Below are 14,305 nucleotides of genomic sequence, written 5' to 3'. Positions count from 1 at the left end.
AAATATATTCAAATTCCAACGACCTCTGCATTGATACAAATTTGAACTATTTGGACTAAATAAATTATATTAACTTGCCTTAGTGCTTCTGGATAGATAGTATTTAACACTATATTAACAAATAGGGTCAAGGACCATTTAGGCAGGAGCACCTATTTTGGGCACTTGCTGCTATAACTCAGTCAATTCCAAACCGATTGACTTGAATTGTTGCACATAGCTAGATACTATGCGTATCTGATCTTGTCTAAGAAATCAAGTCAATCGGTTCTAAATTGACTGAGTCATAGACACAAGTGCCCAAAATAGGTGATCCTACCCAAATGGTTCCAGACCCTATACAGCTGGAACTTATAAAGCAATTTTACAATCTTGGAGGACATTATTGAGCTTGAAATTAAGATTGGAAATATTTAACTGCATGACAAATTCAATTAATTTCATAAAAGTTCAATGGTAATGCCCCAAAACAATTCTTGTAATTCTTGTATGACATGCGTGTTTCTTGGGTTACCACCTTGGTATGGCTAGGAGGTTCTTCGAAACATTAAGTGAATATGGACAACCCACGAAAACACTGGAAACGTTTTTTTTTTGTACTGATCGCAAAATATAAATGTGTTAGATTATGTGTTTTTATTTTTATTTTTACCCAGGCTTACCACGTTACTAATATGAAAAATAGACCGGATTTTTTTCTCGAAAATTTGAATTCAATTATATAGATCATGTAGCATTTCGAAGTCAAATCAAAGTAAAATAGTTATTTTGTTATGATTAGATAAGGATAGGGGCTTGCTTTTTGTGATTGAATTAAGAGAAAACTTCAAGGATTTGTATTATATAAGTCATATTTGATTCTTCCCGGATATGTATCAATGAAATGGAATGTCGTAATAGGCTGAAATTTTGGCTAGTTATTTATCAAAGTTACTTCTCAGATCTGTGAAAATTTCAACGGTGCACAAAATTGCATTTCAGAGATACTGTATTTCAAAACTGTTTATGATGATTTCTAAAGCTCGTGTCAAACCTTCAAAAATGAATAAAATTCAAACTCATCTCAAGACGTTTCTAGGGGTGCTCCAACAGATTTGAAAATGTCATTTTTCTACATTTTCCATGCGCTTTTATGACCTACTAATGGGGTCTCTGATCACGGCAAAAGTTTTTTTTGTCGAACAGTGTAATGCCCCTTCCATGATAATTACTGAAAAAAATCGTGAATAAATAATTCATGGAGGGGTTTTGCCGGAATAATTCTCAACGTAAGTCATTTCCATGAGGGTGTACTAGTATAGGGAGTGTTTAAATTTGGAAACCTTGAGTAGCCAGCTCTGATTTTACCATTACAGCACTGAGAACACTTTAATCATTAGAAACCTTCCTGAAGCAATTCTCGGATAATTTCCTGAAGAAATTTATGGAGGTTCTCCACTCGCAATTTCTGGAAGAACTCCAGGAGAATACACTTTTAGGATTCTTGAAGAAATTTTTGAATGTTTGCCTGGAGGATCTACAGTAAGAATTCAAGTAGGAATCGTCGGGAAAACTCTCGGAAAAATCTCTGAAGGAACTCTTAGTGAAATCTTCAGAAGGGCTACAAGAAAAATATTTTAAAAAACCCCGGTAGTAGTTTTTTTTAATTTTTTTTAAGAAAAGAAATCGTGAGCTTGAGTGTCACCGAGAGGTCGAGTAACTTTTTTTGCAACTACACTACAATTGGTTTATTTCTCACTCCTGCCAGTAATTTTAGACCCTAGATTTTGGAGTCATGTAAAGTTTCTATTAGTCTGGATTAGCCGCTAATATTGATAATACCCAAGAAATTCTCTACTCTCAAGATCTTTTAGTAAAATATTGAAAAAAAGTCATCCATAAATTTTGCGTTTAGGAGCAAAGCTTGCCCTAAAGAAATAATATTTTTCATTAAGAAATCTATTCTTTTTACAGCATATCAAATTACCATCAAATAGGAACATGTATTTACATCTGTGACTCAATATCCAACATACTTCTATCAATTGCAATGCGTCCATAAAGCTCTCACCAAATTGGAAATCGTCACTACTGAAATGAACGTATGATGTAATTTTCTACCCCCAACTGAAAACAAATTTTCCGTCCAACAACCATAGTATGAATTTAAATCAGGGATGATAAAAAATGCAGATGTTTGTTTTATTTTTGAATACGCCATTTGAACCGAGCTTGTTATGTCATTGTATATCTAATGAATAATTTAACTTCGAATACGCTTGGCATGGATCCATTCGATGCCAAGCTTTCTGTAATACGTATTAATTTTGGTTAGTTCAAGATCCAATTGAATCATATGAACTTAAACATTTGTTTCACTTACGATCACATTGCTTATATGTTGTCCTGTTTGAGAACTAAAATATGTAATACTCATTTCATTTCAACAGACAAAAGTGTACTTTCAATTATATCAATATTTTTCCTTCTTTCAGGTTGTTACACAAATACAGTCCAGTGCAGCCAAATACCATGAATTTCAAATGACTGAGACATGTGAATATTGAGAATATTACGTCCCACAGCGAGTATAACCTTCGGCAGATATGTGTTTCGGTGATCATTTTTGGAGAACTATAGGTTGGTAACATATGAATGGTAATGTAATTCTTTTAGAAAGGAATAATGAGCATTTTGTTTTTTTTTTTTAATTTTGAAATTTAACAAGATCGAATGTAATTATCTAGTGATAATGCTTAATGCTGTGGATCAAATTCTGTTTAAAAAGTTTGCGACTCTTGGCACGTTCAATCATCTGTGAAGTGTTCACAGTTCACATGGTTACTGTTATCCAAGATAATATTCGTATTTTTAATGAGTGCGATTATTGAACAGAAGATTTTATAAAAACAAGCTACACCTCTCAAGCACATATAGGCATGCAATTGTTGATTATGGTTAATACAACAATCCCAATCAACCAATTTGATGATCAATTTTCTTTCAAGAGGTTCTAGAAACCATCATAACATCGAAGTAATTTCATTCTGTCTTTCTGATGGTATCCATATCTTTCCCGAGTCTACTTGATTTAAACATGCTATTTGGCATGATAACATTAAACCAAACGAAATATTAATAACAACAACGAACACACAACAGATACATGAAGGGACAAGGCACGGGCGTAACGAGAGCGGATACAACTTCTTTGGCAGTCTGGTGCAACTGCCTATCTCACCTGCAAACTGGCCAGCAGATGCTGGAAGTGTGGCATCGGCATGGTCCGAGTGCCGGAACTAGCTGCTACTGCCGCATCGGATGCAACCGTGCTATCCGAGGCGGTCATTTGGGAATGGGACCTTAGTATCTCCTAGGGCGGGGGTTGAATTTTGCCGAGGTATTGCCAATTCGGTCAAATGGGTTGTTTTAGTAGCAATAGAAGAGAGGAGCATTTTTCGATTGTGATACGTGAAAAGAGGAAACGGTTAGTTACAATTAGCTTAGTTGTTAGTTGCGCAAACTATTGATTCTACGTTCTGGCAGTCATAAGCGTTTTAGAAAAACTTGGTTTACCTCGTCTTCCATGACGCTACTCTCAGCGTTTTGGACGATGTCAGGTGGTTGTCGTTGTCTGTTTTTCCCTCGATTCCGATCTCGATTACGTCTGCCACTGTTGAATACAAAAAGAAAGTATTGAACACTTCATCGATAAAAACTTTAAGCTGTGTACCCCTTCTCATCACTTCGATTTTGCGAAGCAACATATGTATGGTCTCTCAGTGCATTCAATCCCACCCCTTCCCGATGTCTTTCTCTGTCTTCGTCTTGGTTATGAACTGCTCCGGGTTTTGGTTTGACCGACAGTCTTAAGTCCGCGTGACTTAAACCGGCGTGACATGTGTAGACTCCAGCCTCTCGGAACGTTACATCGATGATCCGAAGAGCACCTTTCTTGGAAATTTTGATCTTCTTCGACTTAACCAACGGTGTTTGATCTTTGCTCCATCTGATTTTCGTTCGATTGAACCGCTTAACTGGGCATTTGATCTTGATTTGTGTTCCGAAGAATACGGTAGCTGCGCCACCAATCTTCAGAGTTATCTTATTCTTTTTTGGGTCGTGCTGGATGAACGTCGAGTTGGTACCAGCAATTGGAGGTCGCTGATCCTCTGGAGCGCAAGCTTTGGTATTGCAGGGTTTCTTGTCTGGAGGTTTACTGCTTGGGCACATACTTGCTGGTCGTTCTACTTTATGTTCTTGTGCCATGATCTGCTTACACTCAACTCGACGTTCCTTGATTCCTCCTCCGCAAGGCCTGAAATGAAGGGTTTCCTTATAAAATAAATTCATAAATCAGAACACTCTCACTTACTTTGAACATTTGCTCCATTCCGACACCTCCCACCGAACAGGGCAATCAATGATGTTACAGTACTGCCGATCCGGTTGAGGCTTCGTAGTGCACATACTGTTCGGGACGATCATCGTATTCTCCCCGCCTCTCGTCACTTCATGAATACAAGTCACCTCTCGTGTTTGAATCCCGAACCCGCAGGATTTTGAGCACGGTGTGAACTCCGAGTAGTTCCACCGAGGTGGACAAGGAATGTCATTACACGTTCGTATCCGGGCTTCCGGCTTCGTTTCCGGCGAGCACAGAAACGGTGAAACGATTTTTCCTGTATCGTCTCTGATGCAGTTGATGATGAGCTCTTCGACGCCACCCAGGCAGGAAGCACTACAACTCGTGTAGCCTTCCTCTCGCCACGAGTACGTCTTTCCAGGTACGGCTGCTTGAACTTTGATCCCATCCAAGTTTTGTCGATTACCATCCCTGCAATAAAAATAACCATGTAATAACTTCTATACTCCCAAACTCCTTCACCAAACTTACTTCAAGTAAGACTCCTCAAAGTTATGGGAGTACGAGCAGGGCTCCATGACGCACCGTTCCACCTCATCCAACGGTTTGTAAGAATGACACAACGAATCATTTAGTGTTGCCACCCGCTTGGAGAACTCCAAGAAAATCTTACACCTGAACGGTTTCCGCCGAATACCTTCTCCACACGTGACACTGCAGGGAGACCATTCAGTGTCCTGAATGAACCTATAGAGGAACAAAAACGAAAAAAACGTTAATTAAGGCCAAGAGCAACAATCCAAACCGCAAGGGATTGATCATAACAACATAAATCAAAACGAGTGAATCGCTCAATTATCGTCATTGACACGACCGGCTGTGATTATCATCGGTGACCCGCGCCGCCGGATGTTTTGTCCCTACGGACCAGCAGGTACTATTTGGTTCGTGGTGGCCACGGCCACGATTTGGTACGCTCAAGGTCAGTGCGATGGCTGTTTGATGTGGGACCATGGTAATTAGAGTTGATTGAGTTATTTGGAATCGCTCTATTGTGGCATATGGAAATATCTATAGCGACACGGAAAGTTTTTTCATATGTAGAATTAAATGACGATTAAAGCTCAAAGAGTTTGATTGATGGAGGTCGAAATCACGTGACAGCGACGGTGAGTGCTAATTATTTATACGATATTCATTCACTTAATAAATGCCGTGACGTTATGTTTCGGAAACTAGCGTTATAAATTATAACATTAAGCAAAAATATTCACGTGCTTTGCGAGGTTCAGAAGTGAAAATTAAAATTTCATCGGGCTTTGATCTGCTCAAAAAGTTTAGCTTCGATTTGAACATCTCATGATACTCAAGATGTACGGGGATTTTGTCCTGAGCAAAGTTATATAAAGTATTAAAATCATAAACCAGGAATTTTCAGCTCGTGTGCAGCGGGGCACCGTAAAGCCTTATTAAGTGCACCACAACAGTCCTCTTCAACTGTAAACATGCTACAAATTTGTTGAAAACATTCGATAAATTATTTGATTAACAAATTGAGTGACTGATAGCAAAATTATATGCATATTGTCGGCTTCTTCTTCTAGGCGTAAGGTCTCAACTTAGACAAAGCCTGATTCTAAGCTTATGTTCTAAGAGGACTTCTACAGTTGCTTACTGAGAGCTTCATCTGCCAATGACCATTTTGCATGTATACATCGTGTGTTCAGAAAATTTGGCGTAACATAAAAAAATCAGAGATTTATGTTTTTTTGTTTTTGAAATATGATTTGTTTAAAATAAAAGGCCAATTTTTCCTATAAGGTAGGTAATCAAAAATTGAACCAAATTGCGGCTTTCCGAAGTAGCGCAAATTTTGAGTGATTTTTTCTCGCACATGGAAATAACTTACTACGGCAAAATCTTATGTACATGAAAGCCACGGGTATAAGCATTCTGTTAAGTGGAAAAAAGTTTGTATTTGCACCGAGTTTCATTGAAAAATTCGATTATTCGTCAACAATGATTTTAATCTTAATTTGAACCATCGTAATCATAATTTGAACCAATTTTAATCTAGGTTTGAACTACTGACGGCAGCAGCTCGAGCATCTCCCACAACAGCCAATTTCGTGCTGAACAATAGAAAAACACATGGATCTGCTAATTCCCATGACTATTTTTCATTAGGCAGTGGAATTTAAACTAAAAATGTTCTAAACTCTTCAGGAACTTGGAAACTAAATTTGGAATTTTTCATCCTCCAAGAGTAAACAAAACAACCACTAGCGCAGTCTGCAGGCCAACACTGGAAGCTCGCTCCCGTTTACTAGTTCAAATTTAGATTACAAATGGTTCAACTTAAGATAACATTCTCTAAGTAAGAATTACTTAAATTTGATAATTTTATGACAAGTAATGCCAAATATTATTCGGTTGGTCGATTCTATGATGAATAAGCTTTCATTTGACGTGTTCACATATTGCGTGTGATACAATGCATTAGCTGTACGAGTGCACCGAAAATGTACTTTCTCTGGGGGGAAATGGGTGAAATCACAGTGATTTTTCAATTGTTTGTTTTCCATGACAAAAACGCCTTTTTAAATGCTTTTAAAGTCCATGTTATCAGGTTATATTACGGAAAGCTGTTTAACATATTTTTTGGAACAATATTTGCCTAAAAAGTACGTCGTTTTAATGAATTTCGAAATGGTTCAAATTAAGATTACAATTTGATTAGTTCAAAGTTTGATTTCTTACCCTACTTAACATTTTTTTTAAATTTGATTATATTTTGAATCTTTACACATGTATGGATACTAAAAAGATCAGGAATCACTCAAAAAAGAAATACAAGGCATAGTTTTATGAAGATTTACAATAGTAGACAATTTGAGGGCAGCTAGTATTAAGATATATCGATATTCATCTCTGATTTTTTGAAATGTTGCGCCAAATTTCCTGAATTTTTTGATAAAAATATAAAACCAGGGTACCTCCATGGTCCCGAGCCTATAAAAACGTTAAAAATTAATATAATTGTATATTTTTTTGAAAAAAAAAACACAGTTTGGCCAGTTCAACGTATTTTTCCTGGAAACTAGAGTTCAATAGTTTTCAAACAAAAAAAAAAGTTTAAAGTCGGTTTACTGGTTCAAAATTTATGATTTTTTGAAAATTTTCAGTTATTAAAAACCTCGATTTTTAGGACCACCCTATTTGAAAAATGGTCATCCTAATGACGAAATCAAAACATACGAGTCCAATTATTTTCGATGAACTACAAACCCACCAAGTTTTACGATAATCGGAGTTGCACTACATCGTTTTCTATGAAATGGCTGTATAATGAAACAAGTTACCGTTAGATTTTAGCATCTGAACTCAGAAACAATATGGATGACCTAGGATATTCCGACTGAAACTGTTACTGTCTTTTGAACTTTCAGAAGACTTACTGGCAATGATAGATAAAATTCGTATCTTAGTATAATGAAGGAAGTTACCGTGACACCCGTAAACTTCAGGATCTGAACTCAAAAACAGTGTGGATGACCTAGGATACCCCAACCATTCTGATACTGTCTTTTGAACTTTCAGACATTATAGATTACAAATAGTAACTTTGTTTAATGGAATAAGTTACTGTTACATCCGTAGACTTCAGGATCTGAACTCAAGAACAATTTAGATGACCTAGTATATCCCAACTATTCTGATACTGTCTTTTGAACTTTCAGAAGACTAACTGGACATGATAAATTACAAGATCCGTTACGCCCGTAGACTTAAGGATTTATACTCAAGAACAGTTTGGATGACCTACGAGAGCCAGAAAAAATGTTCTGCATCATATTCTACCCTTTCTGTGCTTATTGACTCTATAATAACGCCTTAAAAAATTCCAGCTTCTAAGGGTTAAGAAGAGCTAGATACATTAGCTGTGTTGGTAAATTCAATAAACGGCTGTGGCGAATAATTTGGATGAGTTGCACTGCCAGTTTTTTGTTGCCCGTGATTCATTTGAGTGTTGCATGCTTGTGTGCATGACTATCGCACGGAAAATCAAGATAACCCATTTTTGAATTAATATACTGAAACGTAGGAAAACCAACATCAAAGATTTGGATGTTTTCGGGATATTGTTCGCCAAGTGTTTTTTTTTTTCTGAAAATTCGGCCAACTATCCTTTTTGGGCATTTTTAAAGAAGATTTTGATTCCGCCAGGGGCTTCCTCTGAGGATTCCGTCGGGATTTTTCTCTTCGGTTTAAGTCGGATATTTCCACATGGAACCAAGCTAGGGACACCGCCTGGGGTTCCACCGGGTATTTCTTCTTGGGATTCCTCCGGAAATTCCGTTTGTGGATTATGTCGGTAGTTCCATTCGAGGAATCCACCCAAAGCCATCTGTGGATTCCGCTGGGAGTTCCCTCTAAAAATTCCGTCTGGAATTTCCACTGGAGATTCGCCTGTAACAGAAGGTTCTGCCAGGAATTTGATCTAGAGACTCCGTCATGAATTGCCTTTGGAGATTGCTTTAGAAATTTTCTCTAAAGATTCGGTCAAGAATTCCCTCTGGAGATTCCGCCTGAAATTCCCTCGGAAGATTCTGCCAGCAATTTCCTCTGGAGACTCCATCAGGAATTCCATGTGGAGATGCCGATAGGATTTTTTTTTTCTAGCGATTCCAACAAGAATTCCCTCTGGGGATTCCACCAGAAATTCACCCCAGAGCTTCGGCCAACGATTCACTCTGAAGATGCTGCCAGGAGCTTCCTATGGATATTCTGCCAGGAGTTTCCTCTGAGGATTCCAGTAAGAGTACTTTATGGGGAACCAGGAACTCGCTTCTAGCATTCCGCTGGTGTTTTTTCCTTGCTGCTCCACCGGGATTCCCAGCTGAGGATTTCGCCGGGAATTCCGTCTGGGGATCTCGACCAAATCCGTCAGGGGATTCCACCGGGAATTCTGTCTGAGGCTTCCTCTAGAATTTCCCCCTACAGATACAGCCAGGAATTTCCTTTGACGACTTTGCCAGATTTTTTTTCGTAGTGAGTTCCTTCTGGAGATTCTGTCAGGTGTTTCTTTTTTGGGTTCCGTAGAAGTTCCTTTTGAAGATTTCTCCAGGAATTCCTCATTGTGATGCCACATGAAATTCGCTGTGAGGTTTCCGCCTGGAATTTTCTTTGGAGATTCCTATAGGATATTCATTGGGGATTCCGTAAATTTTTCCGTTTTGGGAATCCCCCAGTAGTTCATTTTGGGGATTTCCCAGAAGTTCCTTCTGAAGATTTCGCCGGGTGTTTCCTCCATAAGTCGTATTGAGATTCCTCCGGAAGTTCGTGCCAAAGATTCCCCTGAAGATCCGTTCAGGGCTCTTCATTTTTCCTCCTGGGATTCCTCCAGAAGTTCCCTCTAAAGATTCCTTCAGGAAGAGTTCTTTCTGGAGAATCCTCTAAAGGTATCCTTCAAATTAAACCTATCGTTTGTACGATGAGCTGCATCGGTGGTGCTACATCGATGTCACGCTACACGATAGAGTTGTTCATCTGCAACAACCAGGCAGCTCATCAACCCATCGTAAGGTGGATCATGCTGAGCTGTTGAGCTACGAAGGAGAAAAAAGGTAGGAAGCACAAATGTGACAGCTGAAGTTGTCAGGGCATGCCTTGGTAATTTCACCGAAATTCTGTTAAATGAATTTGATCACGAGCGCTGTTATATTTTTGGCTCAAGCATAATCGTCCCAAGTTTAATTTGACACGCCTCCAAAAGTTGTTTTTTGATTCGATTTACAATCTCTTAGACTTACATGAAAGATATAAGTTCAAACAATGAAAGATCGTTGTTGATCATTGTTGGACCATTGTTGGACATATCGGCGTCAGTGGTGTAGTGGTAAGCGTGGTTGCCTCTCACCTCAGTCGGCCGGGGTTCAATTTCCGTCGACGCCGATGGAGATTTTCTGAGACATAGAATCCGTGATCATGTCTTACCTCGGATAGGAAGTAAAGCCGTAGGTCCCGGCCCATGTATTGATGGGTTCAATACGTAGGGTCCTCAGGTGTGGTGGCTGTCTCCCTGGGGCGTCGGAATTTAAGGCTTAGCTCCTAGACCCAGCCGACGTAAAACACAACTGGCGCCGAACGGTGCTAGTTGGCCAGAAAAAAAGATAAAGGTTGCGGGAACCGATTCCGGAGGGTGCACAAAGAGAATACATGCAGTTTTTCATGTTGTTTCTTAGGTTGGATTCGACGATTCAAATGCCGTGATTTTCTATCTAGAATCTTGAATTACGAATATCAGCATATGAGTGCATTGACCAAGCGAGTATTTTGAAACTGGATCCACTAAAATCCGCAAATGATTATTTTAGGAAAATTTGATCTTACGACCAAAACAGGCATTACAAGGTTGACAAGAAAAGTAACATTGACAAAACAGGATGAACCCTGGGATTCCTCCAGTTACTCCTTCAGAGATTTATCTAGGACTTTTCTGTAGGTTTTCCTTTAGGGATTCTTTTTCAGAGGATACTCCAGAGATTCTTCCAGAGGTTCCTCAAAGGATTCCTCCAAGATTTTTTCAGGGACTCCTCGGATATGTCTTCAGTGATTCCTCCAGAAATACCTCCAGGTATTCCTCCAGCAATGCTTTCAGGTAATATCCTGAAAGTATGTCTGAATTAATGAATGAATGAATGGGATTCCTCCAGGAATTTTTCCAGGATTTTTTTCAGCAATTTCTCCAGAAATTCTTCCAAGGATTTCTTAAGGGATTCTTTCAGGATTTTCTCCAGGTATAGCTCTAGGATCAAATCACAAAAGAAATGCCCAGAGGAATTCCTGGAGAAATTCCTGGAGGAATCCCTAAAGACATTCCAGGAGTTATTCTCAGAAAAATTCTTGGGAGAATATCCGAAACAAAATTCTGGAGGACTTCCTGGAAAAATTACCTGAAAATTCCAGGAGGATTCCCTGGAGGAATTTCTAGTGGAATTCCTGGATGAATTCCTATAAGAATCCTCGAAGGAATTCCTGTTGGAATCAACGGTGAAATTCCTGGCAAAATCTCTGAAGCAATTCCTGGAGGAATCCCTGAAGTTATTCTTGGAGGGATCCTTGGAGGAGTTTCTAAAGAAATCCCCGGAGGGGTTCCTGGAGTTATTTATCACCAGAGAATGCATTCCAGCCGAGGCGAACCAGCCTAGGGCTGAAAGCCTCATAAATAAAGCTAATAATAATAATAATCACCAGAGAAATTCCTGGGAGAATCTCAGAAAAAATTGCTGGAGGAATACCCCAAAGACATGTCCGGAAGAATCCCTGGTGGAATCTCCGAAGAAATTTTTGGAAGAATCTCCAAAGGAATTCTCAGAAGGATCCCCGGTAGAATTCTAGGAGGAATCTCCCGTAGAATCCCTGGAGGAATCCCTAAATGAATTCCTGGAAGAATCCCTAAAAGAAATCCTGGGGAATCTCCTGGAGGAATCCCTAAAGGAATTCCGGGAGGAGTCCCCGTAGGAATTCCGGGAGGAGTCCCCGTAGGAATTCTTGGAGTTATTCCAAGAGGAATTCCTGGGAGAAGCCCCGAAAAAAATGCTGAAGGAATACCCAGAGAAATTTTTGGAGGAATCTTCGGAGGAATTCCTGGAGTTGACCCCAGAGAAATTGCTAGGAAGAATCCCCGAAAAAGTACTAGAGGAATACATGTAGGAATTCCTCTGGGGATTCCTCCATGGATTCCTCCTGGGTTCCATCAGGAATTCTTTCTGAGGATTCCTCCAAGAACTCCTCCGGGGATTTCTTCAGAAACTTCTCTAAGAATTCCACCAGCAATTCCTCCAGGAATGTCTCCAGGGATTCCTTCTCGGACTCAAGCTTTTTTCAGGGTATTCCTCCAGCAATTTTTCGGTTATTCTCCCAGGTATTCCTCTTGGGATTGATAGAAAGTGTATTATATACCCCTCCGAGGATTTCTTCAGGAACTACTCCAGGTATTCCACTAGGAATTCTTCCTAGAAGTACAACTGGGATTCTTCCTAGAATTCCACCGGGGGTTCTTTCAAGAATTTCACCGGAAATTCCTCCTGGAATTCCATCAGAAATGCTTACATGAATTCATCAGTAGATTCTTGGAAGAATTCCCTCGGAGATTCCTCCAGGAATTCCCGCGAAGACTCCTCCAAGAATTCCTTTACGATATGCCTGCAGCAAATGTTTCGGGGATTCTTGCAGGAATTCCTCTGATGTTAACTCCAGGAATTTCTCCGGGGATTTCTTCAGAATCTTCTCCTGGCATGCCTCCAGGAATTCCATCAGGAATTTCTTCAAGGATTTTTTCAGAAATTTCAACGCGGATTCCAACAGGAATTCTTCCGAATTTTTTTTTTCAGGAATCTACAGCGGTTTCTTCAGGGACTCCTCCGGGAATTCCACCAGAACTTCTTCCTCCGGGGACTCCTCCTGGAATCCTTCGGGAATTTCTCCAGGTATTCCCTTAGGGTATACGTGTAGCATTTTTTTTTCGGGGATTCCCGCAGGAATTCCTCTGGTGATAAATTCAAGAATTCCTTCGGGAATTCCACCAGAAACTCTTCCGGAGACTCCTCCTGGAATCATTTGGGAATCTTTCTAGGAGTTCATCCAGGAATTCCTGTAGAGATGTTTCCAGGAATTTAACCGTGTATTCCAACAAGAATTACTCTGAAGATTCTTTCCGGAATCTCCAGCGATTGCTCCAGGGATTCCTCTGGAAATTCCACCAGAAATTCCTCCGGGTACTCTTCCTGGAATCCTTCTGAAATTTCTCCAGGATTTCGTCAGGAATCCCTCCGGGTAGTCGCCTGGAATTTTTTTTTTCGGAGATTCTCCTAAGAATTCCTCTGAGGATAACTCCAGGAATTCTTCCGGGCATTCCTCCAAGAATTCTACCAAAAAAGATACCGAAGAAGTTTGAGAAGAAATTTCTCCTATAATTGTCTTTCAGAATGAAACACCTGCAGTTCTCTTCATACAAACCTTAGTTTTGAAACGTAGAGCCGTGATCCAATCAGGGACGCCAGATAAATTTTCTAAAAATCTAGATGATTTCAGAAGTTTTGTCTGGAAAAGCCTCGATCATGTGGAAACCTTACAAACTCTGGGCAAAACCTTACAAATTCCGGGAAAAAAATGTCTGGATCTTCCTGATTTTTGTAAAAAGAGACCTCAAAAACCTGGAAAATCTGGATAAATCTGGGAGTTAAGCAACGTTGGTTCCAATATATTTCAAAAATGTTTTCACTGTGGTTCTCTAGGGAGTCCAAGCCTCGGGAAATTTTTTCTTTCATTCCATAATACGAACCAGTGCCAAGCAAGGATGTCACAAAAAAACAACTATAATTTCGGCAGTTTCTCAACTTATAGTAACCAATGGAATAATATAGTCGTCAAAAGGGGTTTACAATTATATCATGGCAAGATTTACCATTGGAATCGAACACAAACAAGTACACAGGCGCCATTTTGACCATATTTTTTCTACTACTGGAAGTGGATTCCCTGAATTTCATTTTTATCTGTCACATATTGCTGATTGCTGTTGCGTCACACAAAATGACGGACGGCAACAGGAGCAATGATGATGATTTGAAAAGCAATCAATCGTGTCCCGTACACACTTGTCCACTGATGCAACGAGCTCCGTCGTGACGGTCCAGGATCCGTATTGACTTGAGCACATCAAGTACCACCTCCTATAGTCCTATGTACTCACATTCGGGACATTGGTGGCGGTATAGACTGATTGGGCAACGAGGAAACGAAGAAACGAAAAAAAAAATGTGCAAACTCAACATCAGCATCAGCTGGTGACTTTATGATGACGCCATGCGGTCCTCGGGGGAGCCTATGTTGTCGTCGTCATTCTTGTCAGTTTTGATTCGCTTCTTCTGCATCGTTGGGTGATAAATGTGATTT

The 14,305-nt window shown here is 39.7% G+C and overlaps 1 protein-coding gene across 4 annotated transcripts in view; it reads right to left on the bottom strand.

The window, feature by feature from the left end:
* LOC109401394 (protein madd-4) overlaps positions 1-14,305 on the bottom strand; it is a 902,383-nt gene that overhangs the window by 26,096 nt on the left and 861,982 nt on the right. For 2 of the 4 annotated variants that reach the window (XM_062851209.1, XM_029855949.2), the window contains exons 11-15: positions 4,877-5,092; positions 4,355-4,816; positions 3,713-4,297; positions 3,556-3,652; positions 3,221-3,352 (exon numbers count right to left, since the gene is read on the bottom strand). In XM_062851209.1, coding sequence (XP_062707193.1) covers positions 3,221-3,352; positions 3,556-3,652; positions 3,713-4,297; positions 4,355-4,816; positions 4,877-5,092 — 1,492 coding nt within the window. The remainder of the gene's footprint in view (positions 1-3,220; positions 3,353-3,555; positions 3,653-3,712; positions 4,298-4,354; positions 4,817-4,876; positions 5,093-14,305) is intronic. The other 2 variants (XM_062851210.1, XM_062851211.1) reach the window with 1 other exon arrangement.

The sequence above is a fragment of the Aedes albopictus genome, chromosome 2, assembly GCF_035046485.1.
Source record: "Aedes albopictus strain Foshan chromosome 2, AalbF5, whole genome shotgun sequence".
In the NCBI taxonomy this organism is placed as follows: Eukaryota; Metazoa; Arthropoda; class Insecta; order Diptera; family Culicidae; genus Aedes; species Aedes albopictus.
Note: the sequence above shows the minus strand (reverse complement) of the source record. Positions and strands in the feature narration are given on the sequence as shown.